Source organism: Bos indicus x Bos taurus, chromosome 10 (assembly GCF_003369695.1).
Source record: "Bos indicus x Bos taurus breed Angus x Brahman F1 hybrid chromosome 10, Bos_hybrid_MaternalHap_v2.0, whole genome shotgun sequence".
Taxonomy (NCBI): domain Eukaryota; kingdom Metazoa; phylum Chordata; class Mammalia; order Artiodactyla; family Bovidae; genus Bos; species Bos indicus x Bos taurus.
The window spans coordinates 7,286,198-7,300,371 of NC_040085.1; the positions used below are offsets into that span (position 1 = coordinate 7,286,198).

The 14,174-nt window shown below is 53.5% G+C and overlaps 1 protein-coding gene across 3 annotated transcripts in view; it reads left to right on the forward strand.

The window, feature by feature from the left end:
- The first annotated feature begins 561 nt into the window (after positions 1 to 561).
- Positions 562 to 14,174, forward strand: part of SMAD6 (SMAD family member 6) — a 77,905-nt gene continuing 64,292 nt past the window's right edge. The window contains exons 1-4 of one of the 3 annotated variants that reach the window (XM_027553040.1): positions 562 to 2,513; positions 10,253 to 10,309; positions 12,493 to 12,588; positions 14,059 to 14,136. In XM_027553040.1, coding sequence (XP_027408841.1) covers positions 1,697 to 2,513; positions 10,253 to 10,309; positions 12,493 to 12,588; positions 14,059 to 14,136 — 1,048 coding nt within the window. In that variant the 5' untranslated portion in view covers positions 562 to 1,696. The remainder of the gene's footprint in view (positions 2,514 to 10,252; positions 10,310 to 12,492; positions 12,589 to 14,058; positions 14,137 to 14,174) is intronic. The other 2 variants (XM_027553041.1, XM_027553042.1) reach the window with 2 other exon arrangements.

The following is a 14,174-nucleotide window of genomic DNA, read 5'->3' on the forward strand; positions in this document are numbered from 1 at the left end:
AAGACGTTCCCAGCCTCCACCCCACCCTCCGTAATTCCCTACCTCGAGCAAGCCTAGAGTCCCTCTGCGTGAGGTATCCCACGCCCCCCGGCTGGCCCAGCAGACTACCCCCGACTTTGAGCAGGGGGTGTGGAAACCTCGCGCTACCACGTTAGATCCCACCACCCCAACAAATCAGCCGCCCCCTACTGCCAAAAAACGTAAGCCAGGAAAGCACACACGCACACCCATTTTTATTAGCCTTCCCTGGGATGGGGGTTTGTACCAATTCTAAAGTGCAACGTGCGTTTGAAGTTTGTGCACAAGCCAAGGAGAGGCAAAGCGCCCCGTTTGCGTCCGAGTCTCAGTGGGTCCACCAAACTCTCGCACAGCCAGCCTGCCTGTGGTTTGTGCAACCGTGTGTGTGAGTGTGTGTGCGCGCGCGCTCGCATCCGTGCCCGCGGCGCACGCGAGCCAGAGAGCCGGCCGTGGGCGCTGTCAGGCCCTGGGCGGGGGAGGGGGGTGGTGCTGGGGCAAGCGTGGGGCGGGGGCCGGGGCTCGGCCCGCCCCGGGAGCCGGCCCCTTGGAGCCTCGGGCCCTGCAATGGGACGTGTTCTCCTTTAAGAGTTAAGAAACTTGAAACCTTGTTTGCGCAACAATCAGCGCCGCGGAGCCGCCAAAGTGTCTAGACTGGCATATGATGGGAGGCAGCCAATGACTCCGCGGCGCTCCTCCGGGGGCCCTCAGTGTGCGTTTGAGGAGAACAAAAAAGAGAGAGAGAGAGCCGAGTCGGGGAGCGAGCGAGGGAGTCGAGCCGAGAGAAAGAGCCGCCGGGCGCTGCCTCGCCAGACCTCGCCGGGACCGCGGGGCCACCGGGAGGCACTTTTTGTGGAGGGGGAGGGGGGCGACCTCTGCAGCCACAGCGTCCTGGGCGTCCGAGTGGAGCGTGGGGCGGGCTATGACCTCTGCCTCGGTGGATTGCATTTTAATTAAGGATTCCCAGCAGCTCTTTGGGATTTTTACAGTTTCCACTCATGTGTTGACACCGCGTTCAGGAGAAATTCGCTCCAAGTGCATCTAGCGCCTGGGACCTGAGACAGAGTTGGCCTTTCGTGCATGCAATTCCAGGGATTTTGGTCTTGTTTGGGGTTCTTTTTCTTTCTTTCCTTTTTTTTTTTTTTCCTTTTCTTTTTGCAGGGAGTAAGAAGGAAGCCGAGGCTATCATCAACAAGCCTGCCTTTCGGATCCTGCAGGAAAAACCCATGTAGTGAAGCGCTTGGGTTTTAAAGGCAGGGCTTTCCAGACACATTTGGGGAGTTCAGCTCCAGCGCTTTGTGCTCATGGACCAACCGCGCAACTTTTGAAGGCTCGCCGGCCCATGCGGGGTCTTTCTGGCGGCGCGCCGCCTGCAGTCCCTCTAAAGCGCCGGGGCTGGAGTTGCTGAGCCTCCCGGCCGCCGGGGTCCATGTAGCCGCGGGCCGGGCGCGGACTGCGGATCGGCGTGCGCGCGTTCCACGCCGTCCAGCCCCGGCGAGCTCCCTCATGTTGCAGCCCTGCGGTGCCCCTTCGACGACAGGCTGTGCGCGGTTTGCACGGCGCCCGGCGGCAGAGCTTCATGTGGGGCTGCGGCCCGCGCAGCCGGCGCCTCGCTGAGGAAACGGACCCCCGGTAACCGGAGACCGCCTCCCCCCCCTCCCCCGGCGCCAAAGGATATCGTATGTTCAGGTCCAAACGCTCGGGGCTGGTGCGGCGACTTTGGCGAAGTCGTGTGGTCCCCGACCGGGAGGAAGGCGGCGGCAGCGGCGGCGGCGGTGGCGACGAGGATGGGAGCGTGGGCAGCCGAGCTGAGCCGGCCGCGCGGGCACGAGAAGGCGGAGGCTGCGGCCGCCCCGAGGTCCGCCCGGTAGCCCTGCGGCGGCCCCGGGACGCGGTGGGACAGCGAGGCGCCCAAGGCGCTGGGAGACGCCGGCGCTCAGGGGGCCCCCCGAGGCCCATGTCCGAGCCGGGGGCCGGCTCTGGAGGCTCCTCGCTGGACGTGGGGGAGCCGGGAGGCCAGGGCTGGCTGCCCGAAAGTGACTGCGAGACGGTGACCTGCTGTCTCTTCTCGGAGCGGGACGCCGCCGGAGCTCCCCGAGAAGCCGGCGAACCCCTGGTCGGGGCGGCCCAGGAGCCAGAGGGCGGCGGGCGGAGTCGCGAAGCCCGCTCGCGGCTGCTGCTGCTGGAGCAGGAACTCAAGACGGTCACGTACTCGCTGCTGAAGCGGCTCAAGGAGCGCTCGCTGGACACGCTGCTGGAGGCGGTGGAGTCCCGCGGCGGCGTGCCGGGCGGCTGCGTGCTGGTGCCGCGCGCCGACCTCCGCCTGGGCGGCCAGCCCGCGCCGCCGCAGCTGCTGCTCGGACGCCTCTTCCGCTGGCCCGACCTGCAGCACGCCGTGGAGCTCAAGCCCCTGTGCGGCTGCCACAGCTTCGCCGCCGCCGCCGACGGCCCCACAGTGTGCTGCAACCCCTACCACTTCAGCCGGCTCTGCGGGCCAGGTGAGCACGCCGCGCCCGGCGGGTCCTCGCGGTTCCCCTCCAGCCACCTTCCGTGGCCTTCTCTCTCCCCTTGACACTCGGGAGGGAGGACGAAGCTGCGGGTGTTCCCCTGGGTGCCCCGGGGCGTGGGAGTTCCCAGTGGAGGCGCCTCACCCTGGCAGCAAAACCGGGTAGTGGGTATGTGGGCGCATACATCAAATGGCAACTTCATCTAAGGCTTCAGCAAACTCATACGGGCGCGCTGCCGTCCATGGGGTCGCGAAGAGTCGGACACGACTCGGCGACTAAACAAACTCAGAAAGGTGCACGTTGCACTTTTCTCTGTGCAGCTTCAGGGACTTAAGGCAGACCCCAACTTTGTAGACAGTGGGAGAGAAGGGCAGGTCTAGGAGAGGCCAAAGACACCCCCCCACCCCCCAATTTATTTACCCCTAGTCCGAGCCGCGGCCTGAGGCATTGTGTGCGTATGCCTACACCTATGGTATACTTTGTTGGATCCAAGTAGATGCAAGTTGTAAATTCTGGTGTAGACCGTTCATGGCTGGAGTCAAAGGTGTTCGTAAATTGTCCCACTTGTTCCTGTCTATACTTTGGAGCAAAGCTTTTGCAGGGTAGCCTTTCTCAGAGTGAAGACCACCGTCTTCTTCAGATTGTTGCCAGCATCCCTTGGGTGTCAAATACCAGGGCCTTCTGTCATCATCATTCTCAATTCTGTGTCCAGCTTTTCTAGAGAATCAGGAGTCCTGGAGGTGTGTAGGTAGGGAAGGAAGCAGGCTATTTTAGTACCTTTGAGAACCGCTCCCCTTCTTTGTTCTGTTCCTGGGATTTTCTGTACACGTGATCTACCCAGTCCTGCTTACCTGAGCAGGCTCTGGATGCTGGAGCAGAGGGGAGGACAGATGGAGACTCCTGCATCCTCACCCCCTTCCCCTTGCACTACAGGGATCACACATTTTAGCCTGTAGCATCGTCTGGGTGTATGCATCTTAGGTGGCATGGAGGGGCGTTTGGGGTAGGGGGGAGAGGGGTGTTCTGCAGGGGTGTTGGGTCTGGGCAGGCCCTGAGTTCTTCCAGTCTGGCCCTTCTGGGGAGAGACAACACCCAGCCTGGGGGCATTTAACAGGGTCGGATCACACAGGTCTCCTGACTCCCGTTGTGGAAGGGAAGGGCGGGGCTGGAAGCACCGCTGTGTCCCAGGTGTCTTGTTTTTGTCTGGGGTGGTGGCTGGAGGGGAAGGACGGTGCTTCAGCAGTTGTTCCTGAAGACAGAGCCCTGAAGGGGGCTGGGGAGAGGCAGCGCTGATCTGATTGCCTGCTCCCTGTGCGGTCATTCGGATTGTCAGGGGCTTGGTCAGTCCCTTATCTGTGGCCCACTGCGGGCCTTTTGTGTTCCTTGTTCCTCTGACTGCTTCCCCTGGAAGTGGATTTTCCCACTCTTCCTCTCTGACTCCTCCCTGCCTCTGAGGAGTAGGACCTAATTGTGGTTGCCCTGTTCCTGGTCCCTTTTTTTCCAGTGGGAAAGAATATGTGGGGTTCCCTCTGCTCTTTCAGAAGGCCCCGCTGGGCATTTTCTTTCTCACCATGTCAGTCTGCTAGGGGATATTTGTTGAGCACTTACTGTGCCAGGGACCACGGTGGGTGATGTAGTGGGGAGAGTGGAAATATGAGTAGGATCCATGCCCTCAAGAAACAGAATCTTTGGGTAGGGGTCGGAGGAGAGACGGGACAGAGATGGGGGAAGTAGGGCCAGGCCGGGCGTCTGGGGTGTGCGTGTAACAGGAGCACCTCTAGGAGCCTTGCAGGATGGGTGGTAAAGGGAGATGAGTGTTGAAGGGGAGGAGGAGGGGGCCTGCTGAGAGTTAAGGTACCAAGCAAGTTCAAGTGCGTGGGTGGGAAGAGATGGGATGAAGAGATTGGAGACAGGCAGGACCCACCCTGCCCATACTTTTTGGATAAGTCAACTTGGGTCTTGGTTTGAATCTGGTGAACTTGAGCAGTTTTAAGTTAAAGGGCAAACTGCAGTGGAATGGTTCTGACCCACAGACCTGGTCCTAGGCTCTGTCCTGCCAGTATGACAACTTGACCTTGGAGGGGGAGTAATCTCCCCTCTCTGTCTACCTGTGGGTCAATGGGGTTGGCTTTAGAAAATTCTCAACATCAAGTTCCAGACTCAGCATTGGCACTTGACTCCTCTCCTTGTCCCAGAAGGAGGCGCTGTTGCAGGAGCTGTGCCTGTTCTCCGGCTTCTTCACTAGCTCAGCGCTGCACCCGGCCCACCCCCCCCACCCCCATTCAAGCCACTCCAGGGGCATTTGAGAGCACTGGTGGTCTGGGAAGAGTGTCCTATATGCACCAGATTGACCCTTTTGCTTCATCCTCTGCCTGATGGCTTAGGCCACCAGGACTGAGAACTGGGGGTCTGGCGGGGGGTGGGGCGCGGGGGGGCGGTACTGTGCTCTTTGCTGCCCACCCCACCCCCGCCTCCTGGCCGCCAGCCTGACTCCCTGAGCTGGGCGGGTGCATAGCTGGAGCTCAGCCGTGCGCGTCCTGATAAGGAGACTGCTCCTTCCAGGCCCCTGGGGGAGAGGGCTGGGGCACCGGCGCAGGCAGACAGACTGACAGATCTACACACACAGCAGACACACAGAGAGTAGGCTGGAATACACAGCAGGCCAACTGAGGGACACCCACCCGCACCCCACTGCCCCCTAGCACAGGGATCCCTAGTGACAGGCGGTCCCTCTCTGGGCAGTGTGGCTCCCTGCTGCTCAGAGCAAGCGCTGTCCATCCTTCAGCTTGCTTTGGGGCATTGGGACCAGTTTTCCTTGGGCCTCTTTTCTCATCTGTAAAGCCAGGGGGCGAACAGCATCCCTAAGGTCCTATGGGCGGATTCCAGGTTACACAGGCCTGCCCTCTCCCTCATGCTTGTCTCAGAAAGTGGGGTCCCCCATACCTAGCTCTGCCCTGGGCTTCCTGCTCCCATGGGACTCAAGCCCTGGCTTTCCCTCGTTCTGGTGTATCTTTCTGTCCCAGGAAAAGCCAGTTCACTGAGCTTGGTGCCTATGTGGACGGAAATGTGGAGAAATACTTTAATCACAGTTCTAACCTGTGTTTATAGAGCTCCTTTCTCCCGAAAGTATCCATTAACTTTGGAATAAATCTCCTGCTCTTTGCTTCACCACTTTTTTTTTCTGTAATTATATTCAGTAAATTACTATTATCCAAATTGCGCCAGGGAAAGAGACAGAGTTAGGGAGAGAACTTCTGAACAACTGGAGGAGGCCGCCTAGGAAAACACAGGGTTCCCAGGCCAGGACTATAGGAATTAGAATGGGCTAGAAAGTTTTCCTTTTATTTGGCCTGGCATTATCCCTTTGAAATGAGATCAATTTCAAGTTGGGCTTCCAAGCCCCCGCCCCGCCCCTCTGGCGGCCCCTCGGCCTGCCCGCCCTGCTCCTCAGAGCTCCTCCTTGGAGGTGAGGAAGGGGTGATAATGTGCAGTTTGCCTCTTGCTGGCGCCAGCCGGCCGCGCTGTTTATCTGGCTGCCGGGGGAATCTGGGCAATTAGGCTCCGCCGGCCTTAAAGCGCCAAGAGCTTCTTTTCGGCATCTCCCACCCCAGGGCTTGGGGTTGATCCCTCAGGTTCTGGGGGTGGAGGGGACAGGCACCCAGGAGGCCACTCCTCCGGAGGGTGAAAACTGGGAGGCCAAGGGAGGCACGTGAACCTTTCCTAAGAAGATGCTAGGCTGCACAGACGGGGTGGAAGGTAACATCTCCAGCTGAAACCTTACCAGGCAGTGGGAGAGGCTGTGAACTCTTCTGGCTTTGCAATTAGGGTCTAGATCCCAAAGGCTCAGTCCCCCCCTGGGGGCTAACCAGAGGCTCGTCTGGGCTGAGCTGACCTGAACTGGGCTGAGTGTTAGCCTTCTGATACACTCGGCCCCTGGCTGACTGCTCTCACTTCTGAAGGAAGTTGGAGGAGATTCCTGAAGTTAATGTCTGAGGCTGGCTGTCTGCAGAGGCTGGAGTTTCTGATCTCTTTCTCTCTCTCCTCTCCCCCACTTCCTCCCTCCCTCCCTTCCTCCCTTCCTCCTGCCCATGATCATTTCTTTCCAAGGGGCCTGTAGAGCCCTAAGAGCGCTCCCCTTAAAGTTTAGAGCACAGAAGTTATTATTAGGAAATCAGCACAAATTTTCTAAGTACTAAGGTAGCTTCTAAGAGGGGAGTGTGGACAGAGGGCCTGGAGGCACCTTACACTTCCTCTTCGAACCTTCTGTCCCACCTGAGTTCCCAGCATGGATCTGGGAGGGTCGATGTGTTGGAGGTGCCAGTGAGAGATTTGTGTATAGCAGCATTTATTCCCTAAGAGCCAAAAAGTGGAAACAACCTAATGTCCGTTGGCTCACAGATGGATAAACAAATTGTGGTATAGCCATCTAGTGGAATAGTATTCAGCCATAAATAAGAATGAAGTATGAGAGGACAGCATGGTTGAGCCTGGAAATCAGTATGTTAAATGAAGGAAGCCAGATACAAAAGTCCTCATGTTATAGGAAGCCTTTGGTGTGAAATATCCAGAATAGGCAAACCCATGAGAATAAAAAGTAGATTTGTGGTTGCCTGAGGTTTAGGGATTGGGAGGAATGAATGACTGCGAATGGGGCAGGGTTTCTTTTGGGGTGATGAAAATGTTCTGTAATTAGGTGGTGGTATTGGTCTTACAACTCTGAATGTACTAAGAACCACTGAATTGTATATTTTAAAAGAGTGGATCTTAGGGTATGTGAATGATAACTGTTTGTTTTTTTTTTTTTAAGTAGCTTGGTGTTGGTCCGAAACTGGCCTCCGCCTTTGTTTAGTTGAAGTAGAATAACATCGGCCTTCCTGTGTGGCCTTGGGTGGGCCCTTTACCTGCTTCTACCCCACTTGCCCCATCAGTTAAGAAGTTGAGTTGGGGGGAACCTCTGATATTCTAAATCCCGGTGTCTTGGGGGTGCAGTCTCTTTTTTTTACTTGCCTAGGATGGAAGTTAGTGAGGTGCTTCCAGTCTCTGTGCAGATGGTTTTGCTAGAACGGAGGAGGATGGGGGTGCCGGTAAAGTCCCTCCTGAAAGCTTTGCAATTCCCAGGTCTGTGGACTTGCTTTCTGCCTCACCCATGTGTTAGATGCCCCCAGCCCAGGTGTGTCTGTGGGTGGTATCGTAACTCAAGGCCTAAGTGGCTTCCGTGAGGGGGATCTTCTTGAGTCCCTCTTCCCCTTTCCAGGTCCCAGGTTACAGCCACTGGAAGAGATGCTGGGGTTGATTACAGTGGCTTGACTCCAGCCAGCACAGCCCATTGCTGCCAGATTTCACTTTTGGGGACAGATCTGGGGGCAGATGTCCAGACTTCCTGACCACGTGCAGCCTGGGCCTCAGCCAATCAGGTGTTTGCAAGAGGAACCCTGACACAGGAGTCGGAGGCCTCCTGATAAGGTAGTGGGGAGTGGTGGGAAGGGCATGAGGCTGGGGGTCAGGAAACCTGGCCTCTGGTTCTGCCTCTGCACCAGCTCCCTGTCAGACTCTGAGGGAGTCACTTCTGTTCAGGCCTCAGCCTTCTCCTCTGTACAATGGAGCACTGGCTTCAGTTCTCTTTCCCCATGGGTCTCTAGCCCTTCCTGTGTTTTGCTTCTTGTTCTGAGAGTCTAGTCCTCACTTGAGTCTGGTCTTTAGCTCTTCCAAGGTTGGTGGATAAGGGGGCTCCTACTGAAGGAAGCAGTTCCCCTCCCTGAGTCTTGTGTGAGGTCTCCTTTGGGTGACCCTTTGGGCCCTGTACGTCCTCTTTCTCCCTCCAGCTTTACCATTAACCTTATCACTGTTGTCTTTGTCCACATTATCCTGAATGCTTTCTGTGCATGGGATGTACCAGACCCAGCTGGGATGAAGGAGTGGAAGACTGAGTGCTGCTTTTTTTTTTTTTAACAGGGACCATTTTAAATCTTTTATGAATTTGTTACACTATTGTTTCTCTCTTGTGTTTTGGTTTTTTGGCCATGAGGCATGTGGGATCTTGGCTACCCAACCAAGTACTGACCCTATGCCCCCCTGCATTGGAAGGCAAAGTCTTAACTACTGGACTGCCAAGGAAGTCCCAACAGGGTACTTCTTGATTGCCTGTCTCATTGGGGTGTAGAGTAGAGGCAGGCCTGGGCTCTGATCCCAGCTCCACCATGATTGGCTGGGGAGGCACTGGAAAAGTCAGTTTTCTCATCTGTGAAATGGGGATGATAATGGTCATCTTTATTTTTGAGAAAGGATGAAATGAAAGTAGGTACCCAATGAGCATGATTAACCACTCTGTACCTAAGGTCCAAAGGAATGAAATACAGTGAATGAAACGGAAAGGCCCCAGCACAGACAGAGACACAGGGTAGGCATTCAGCGAATGTTTGCTTCGCTCCCAGTGGCTAATCCATGATTCAGTTTCCTTCTCCCCAATCCAGTCCACAAAAGATTCCCTGTTTCTGGACTTTGTTGAAGTCATTTCTAGCTGGAAAAGCCGGGTTGGGGAAGAGGTGAAGCTGCCTGCTCCTACAACTAATTGTGCCTTATTATAATTGCGAAAAACACTTATTACCCCTGTGTCATTCCTGATACCTGCCTAATAATAGTTATTACCGCTTTACTACCACTGAGAGTTTGTTTTAGTTTGCGATTTGATGGTGTTTAGTTTCATTTACAGAAAATGAAGGGTCATTTCATTCATGCAAATTGTTACTTAGTTTAGCAAATTGTTACTTCCCAGAAAGCAAGAGGCTAAAGAATTCTTCTGAAGACAAAGTATATGTTTTTAAGGACAAGTATTTTAGGCAAATGAAAGGAAACCCAAAGAAAAATGCCATAGACAATAAGGAATCACACAGGGCCTGAGGTGGGCAGCCATGGAGGCTGTGCTCCGCCCCTTCTCTTTACGGAGGGGGAGACTGAGGCCGAGAGCCAGCGGTGACTGGGGTATGGTCTCCCATCTGGGGAGCTGGGTTTGGCTTTTTGGGTCCTAGCCAGTCGTGCCCGCCTCGCCCTGAAGGACGTTTGCTCTTGTGTAGCTTGTTTGTAAGTGAGCTTCCGTGTCTCTGTGGGCCTCTGCACGCAGTTTTGGCTAGAGTTACCACACTTAGCAAAGGAAAACACAGAATGCCCAGTTAAATTTGAGTTTCAGGTAAACAACATGTACTATTTTAGCATAAGTATGTCCCAGATATTGCAGGGGGCATACTTATACTAAAAGTGTATGCCATGTGTATCCAAAATTCAGATTTAACTGAGCAGCCTAGCTCTGATTTTACCTGTACCCGTGTTTCTCTCATTATAATAATAATAGCTGCTGTTTGTCTAGATATATTTCTGCAGTTCCAAGAACTGTCTTGAGCATTTTATGTACTTTATTTGCTTTTGTCCTCCTGGCAGACCTAGGGAGTCTCTCTGATTATTTTCCCCATTTTGGAGCTGAGGAAACAGGCTCAGAGAGGGAAGGTAGCTTGCCAGCTGTCACACAGCCAAAGGTGATAGAGTGGGGACTGAGCCCAGGTTTGTGGCCTAAGACTGTGGCTTTCCCTGTGCTGTTCCAGGGGATTTGGGCAGCAGAGGTGCTGATTTCCTGGGAGCTGGGTTTATTATTTGAGGAAATCAAATCATCAAAAACATGTAGAACCCCTCTGTGTGGGCTTTCTCCTCCCAGCAGTGACACATTGACTCCTGTCTTCCAGAATCACCGCCACCGCCCTACTCTCGGCTGTCTCCTCGCGACGAGTACAAGCCACTGGGTAAGTGTGTCCTCCTTCCGACCCTTGGGTAGGTGTGTCCATCCCAGGCTCCCCTGCCTCAGTGCCGAAGAGCCCGAGAGAGCGAGGGGAGGAAGGGATCCCCAGCCTGGTTGCCTTTGAAATGGGGTGGGTGAAGTTTTACAAACACTCCCAGTTGGGCCAGAGCCGACCCAGCCTCTGCAGCGGGCTATTTACATCTAGAAATTCCTCGCTCATCATTAACCTCTCTGTGACCTTTAAACATGAGCCTGTGGGAGATGAATGGGTTTTGACTTCAGCATCTCATTGGAGGTGGCTTAGGGTTTCTGTCTCTTTTCCTCTCCTTCCCTCCCAGCCTTAGGTGGTTCTCCTTTGATGTGTATTAATTAGCACCATGACAAATAGGCTGAGCATGAAGTCACTGTCGAAAGGAGCTGTATGTGTCATTCCCTACCCCCACCCCCCACCTTTATTAAGCCAAGAAATTCACCTGGGCAGAAAGGGCAGTTGAAAAGTTTAGAAAGCAAGTGTCTTGGTACACTCAAGCATGGAGGGTACCCCTCAGTGGTAATGTCGTTGTTGGCAGGTCCCATTCAGAGGTAGGACGTGTTTTCTGTAAAGCCTTGGGGCTGAATGCTTAGCCCGTATGCTGGGGAAGATGCATATGGTTTTAAAAGTAGAGATGGCTTGTTTTCTGGCCCTCCTGGTTCCTCCAGTGGAGAATCCCTGTGTTGGGGTGAGTGAGTATGGCCTTAGTAGCACTGGGAGAGCGACTTGGTGACCCAGGGAGCTCCCATGAGACCTGAGCTTTAAAAGTCAGATGGCGTGGCAGTGATGCTAACACATTCCACCAGTGACCACAAAAAGTGGGTTTTGTTTTGTTTTTGGTAAAGGCCTCTTCCCGGTAGCGTGTGTCAGCACCATCTGGGAGGTCACTTCTGAGTGTCATAAACTTGCAGGCATCCAGTCCAGTTTTCCTTCCAGGCGCCCCCACTGTGGAGACAGAAGTGCCCACTGGTTCCCTTTGGGAGTTGGTCCTCCTCCGTCTAGGACGACAGAGGCTGTCCCAGGATGGGGTATGAGTCAGTGCCTTAATGGTGGCAACTTCCTCATTGCTTTTCCTGAAGTATGGTCATCTCGTGGATGGAGGAGCTTGATTTAGTTCTCTGAGGAACTGGAAAGGTCGTCTGGGGGTAGCCTGTCACTTGACAAATAGCTTATCAGGCTGAGGGGCTGGGAAGGCTGCCCAGCTGATAAGCAGTGGGGCTGAGGCAGAAACCCACAGTAGCCCCTGTACAGCTCAGCAGTATCCCACCCTTCCCTCCCAGGCCTGTCTCAGCATTTTCTGAGTTAACGTAACTGTACTAGTTGCTTAGAAGATCCCTAATTCAAAAGATGGGGGGAAAGAAAAACCAAAACCCTCAAATGTTCTTAGTAGATGTAGCACCTGAGTTTGAGTGCCGAGAATCATTTCTCTGAGGAATCGTGGGTCAGCTGGTGATAAAGCCACAAAAAATCAGGACCCTGTCCAGCAAGGTAGAGTGACCATTTGAAGATGAACAGGTGTCCCTGTTAATTTACAAATGGGACCACTGAGATGGAGAAAGAGGAAGTGACGTTTGCTGGTGCTCAGGAGTCAGAAGACGACAGCCCACCATTTGTGTGTGGCTCATGAGCCGAGAATGGTTTTTACTTTTTAAAATGGTTTAAAAAAAATACAAAAAAACCCCCAAAAAACCCCACCCAGAGCAGAAGACTCTTGTGGCATGTGAAAGCTATATGAAATTCACATTTCAGCATCCCTAATGGTGTTCTGCTGGAAGCCGGCTGTGTTGTCTGTGGCTGCTGCCCCAGGACCACAGCAGAGGTGGAGAGTTTCAGTGGAGACTGTATGGCTCACAAAGCTGAAAATACTCACTTTGGGCCCCTGGCAAGCAAAGCTGGTGACCCCTGATTTGACTAAGAGTGGAGGTGGGACTCGAACCCTGGGCTCCAGCTTCCAAATGGGGTTCTTCCCTGGGACTTGAGCAGTGACCGAGGCGGGGAGTGTTCTTTTCCTATGGCGGCCTTGGAGGGCCTTACTAGAAGCACCAGATGTGAGGGGTTGGAGAGTGCATGGCAGGGACTTGTAGCTGCAAGGGATGGAAAACACCCATCACCCAACCCCTGGAAAGTTCACAAAGCTGGCTGTGTTGGCTCCACAGTGCTTCACGAAGAAACAGGGTTACAGCCTGGGATGTTACTGCTTCAGACAAGAAGTGGCAACAAGACTTGGGGACGGAACACTTTGGGAAGATTAGGTATGAAAAGCAAAATTGTTTTACGAGGGTCCTACTTAGGCATTAAGGTTATTATCTTTTTTTAAAAGAGATTTTCCATCTGTCCCTATTTTCCTCCAAACCTGTTTGACCAGCAGATAACTTTCTCAGGCCCTGGTAAATAGTCTGAGTTATTTTTTGTATTATTTTCTTTTCCTTGCATTGTTAGTTTTTCATAAACAAAAAGTCAGTTCACTTCTAAGCTGCTGTGATCACATGAAACCAAAAAACAAAATAAAACCCAGAACACCCAGTCAGCATCTGGCAAGTGGGAAAAGAAAAAGGGAAAAAAAAAATAGAGAAGGCCAAATTGGTTAATGTTTCATCTTCCCGCTCCCCAAGCCATGTGGTAAAAGGAAAAAAATTCCTCCAGGATCGAATGGAATTCTAGCTCGCGAGGGCCTAGGCTAACGGTTTTTGTCTCAGGGTTTCCCCAGCTTGGAGTGGCTCTCCTGAGCCAGTGGGACCAGCTGAGCCACACTATGCTGGGTGAGAAGATAAAAGATGCTCAGGCCTTCCAGGAGAAGCATGCTTTCTGACTCCTGGACAGACCTGTCCCTTAACAGAGACAACACCCCATTGCTGGTGGCAGAGGCGCAGGCCCAGGAAAAACTTCCCAAGTCAGTCTGTCCCGAAAGGCACCGGCTTGTCTCACTAGCAGCTCAGTGTTCAGGAGAAAACGGGCAAAAGAATTTCCCATCTCCCATCTAAATTGCACTGCAGATAAGGGAAAACAAATAGTGTGCGCCGTATGAGGTCCTTAAAACTACTTAAACAACAAATGAATGCCTTGAAAAAAGAAAAAAAAACAGTCCAGACGTTGAAAGTTCCTCTGGGAGCAAGCAAGTTTGGATGTGAGAGAGTGGGGGAAGGGAGAGAGAAAACAGTTAATCTGGGAGCAAACGCTTGAGCCCTTAATTAGAGGGGTGTAAGCGGGACAGAGTGAGGATGGCTGGTAACTTGTTAAAACAGTTTCCCCAGCTCCAGCGGGAGGAAGGAAGGAAGGAAGGAAGGAAGCAAGAAGGAACAGCTTCAAGAATTTTAATGGTTGTAATTAAGTACAGCAGCTATGAATTGTTTAGGGGCTTAATTTAACCTTACCCAAGGAGGCTCCAAGTTCCTACTTGCTTGGTCCCCTGAACTTGGGTTATTTCTGTGGTCAGAGCAATTGAAACTTTTTCAGGTGCCAGGGCTGCAGCAGTCAGCATTTTCCACAAGAGTTCCAGGGTTGGCTGGCCTGGTCTCGTGCGATCGTGGGACGGGGAGTGGCAGCAGAAAGTTGTGAGGCACAGGCTGCCCTTTGCAAGCACCCGCATGCCCACATGTGCACGCGTGCGCACGCGTACACGCACACACACACACACACACACACACACACACACACGCATGCTTGAGAAATAAGAGAGGAACACCCCACAGCCAACTAAGTTCTCTTTCTCTTCCCTCCTGCAGATCTATCTGATTCCACATTGTCTTACACTGAAACAGAGGCCGCCAACTCCCTCATCACAGCTCCGGGTGAATTCTCAGGTTGGCATTTCTTTTTCCTTGCATGCTACTGTTATGTT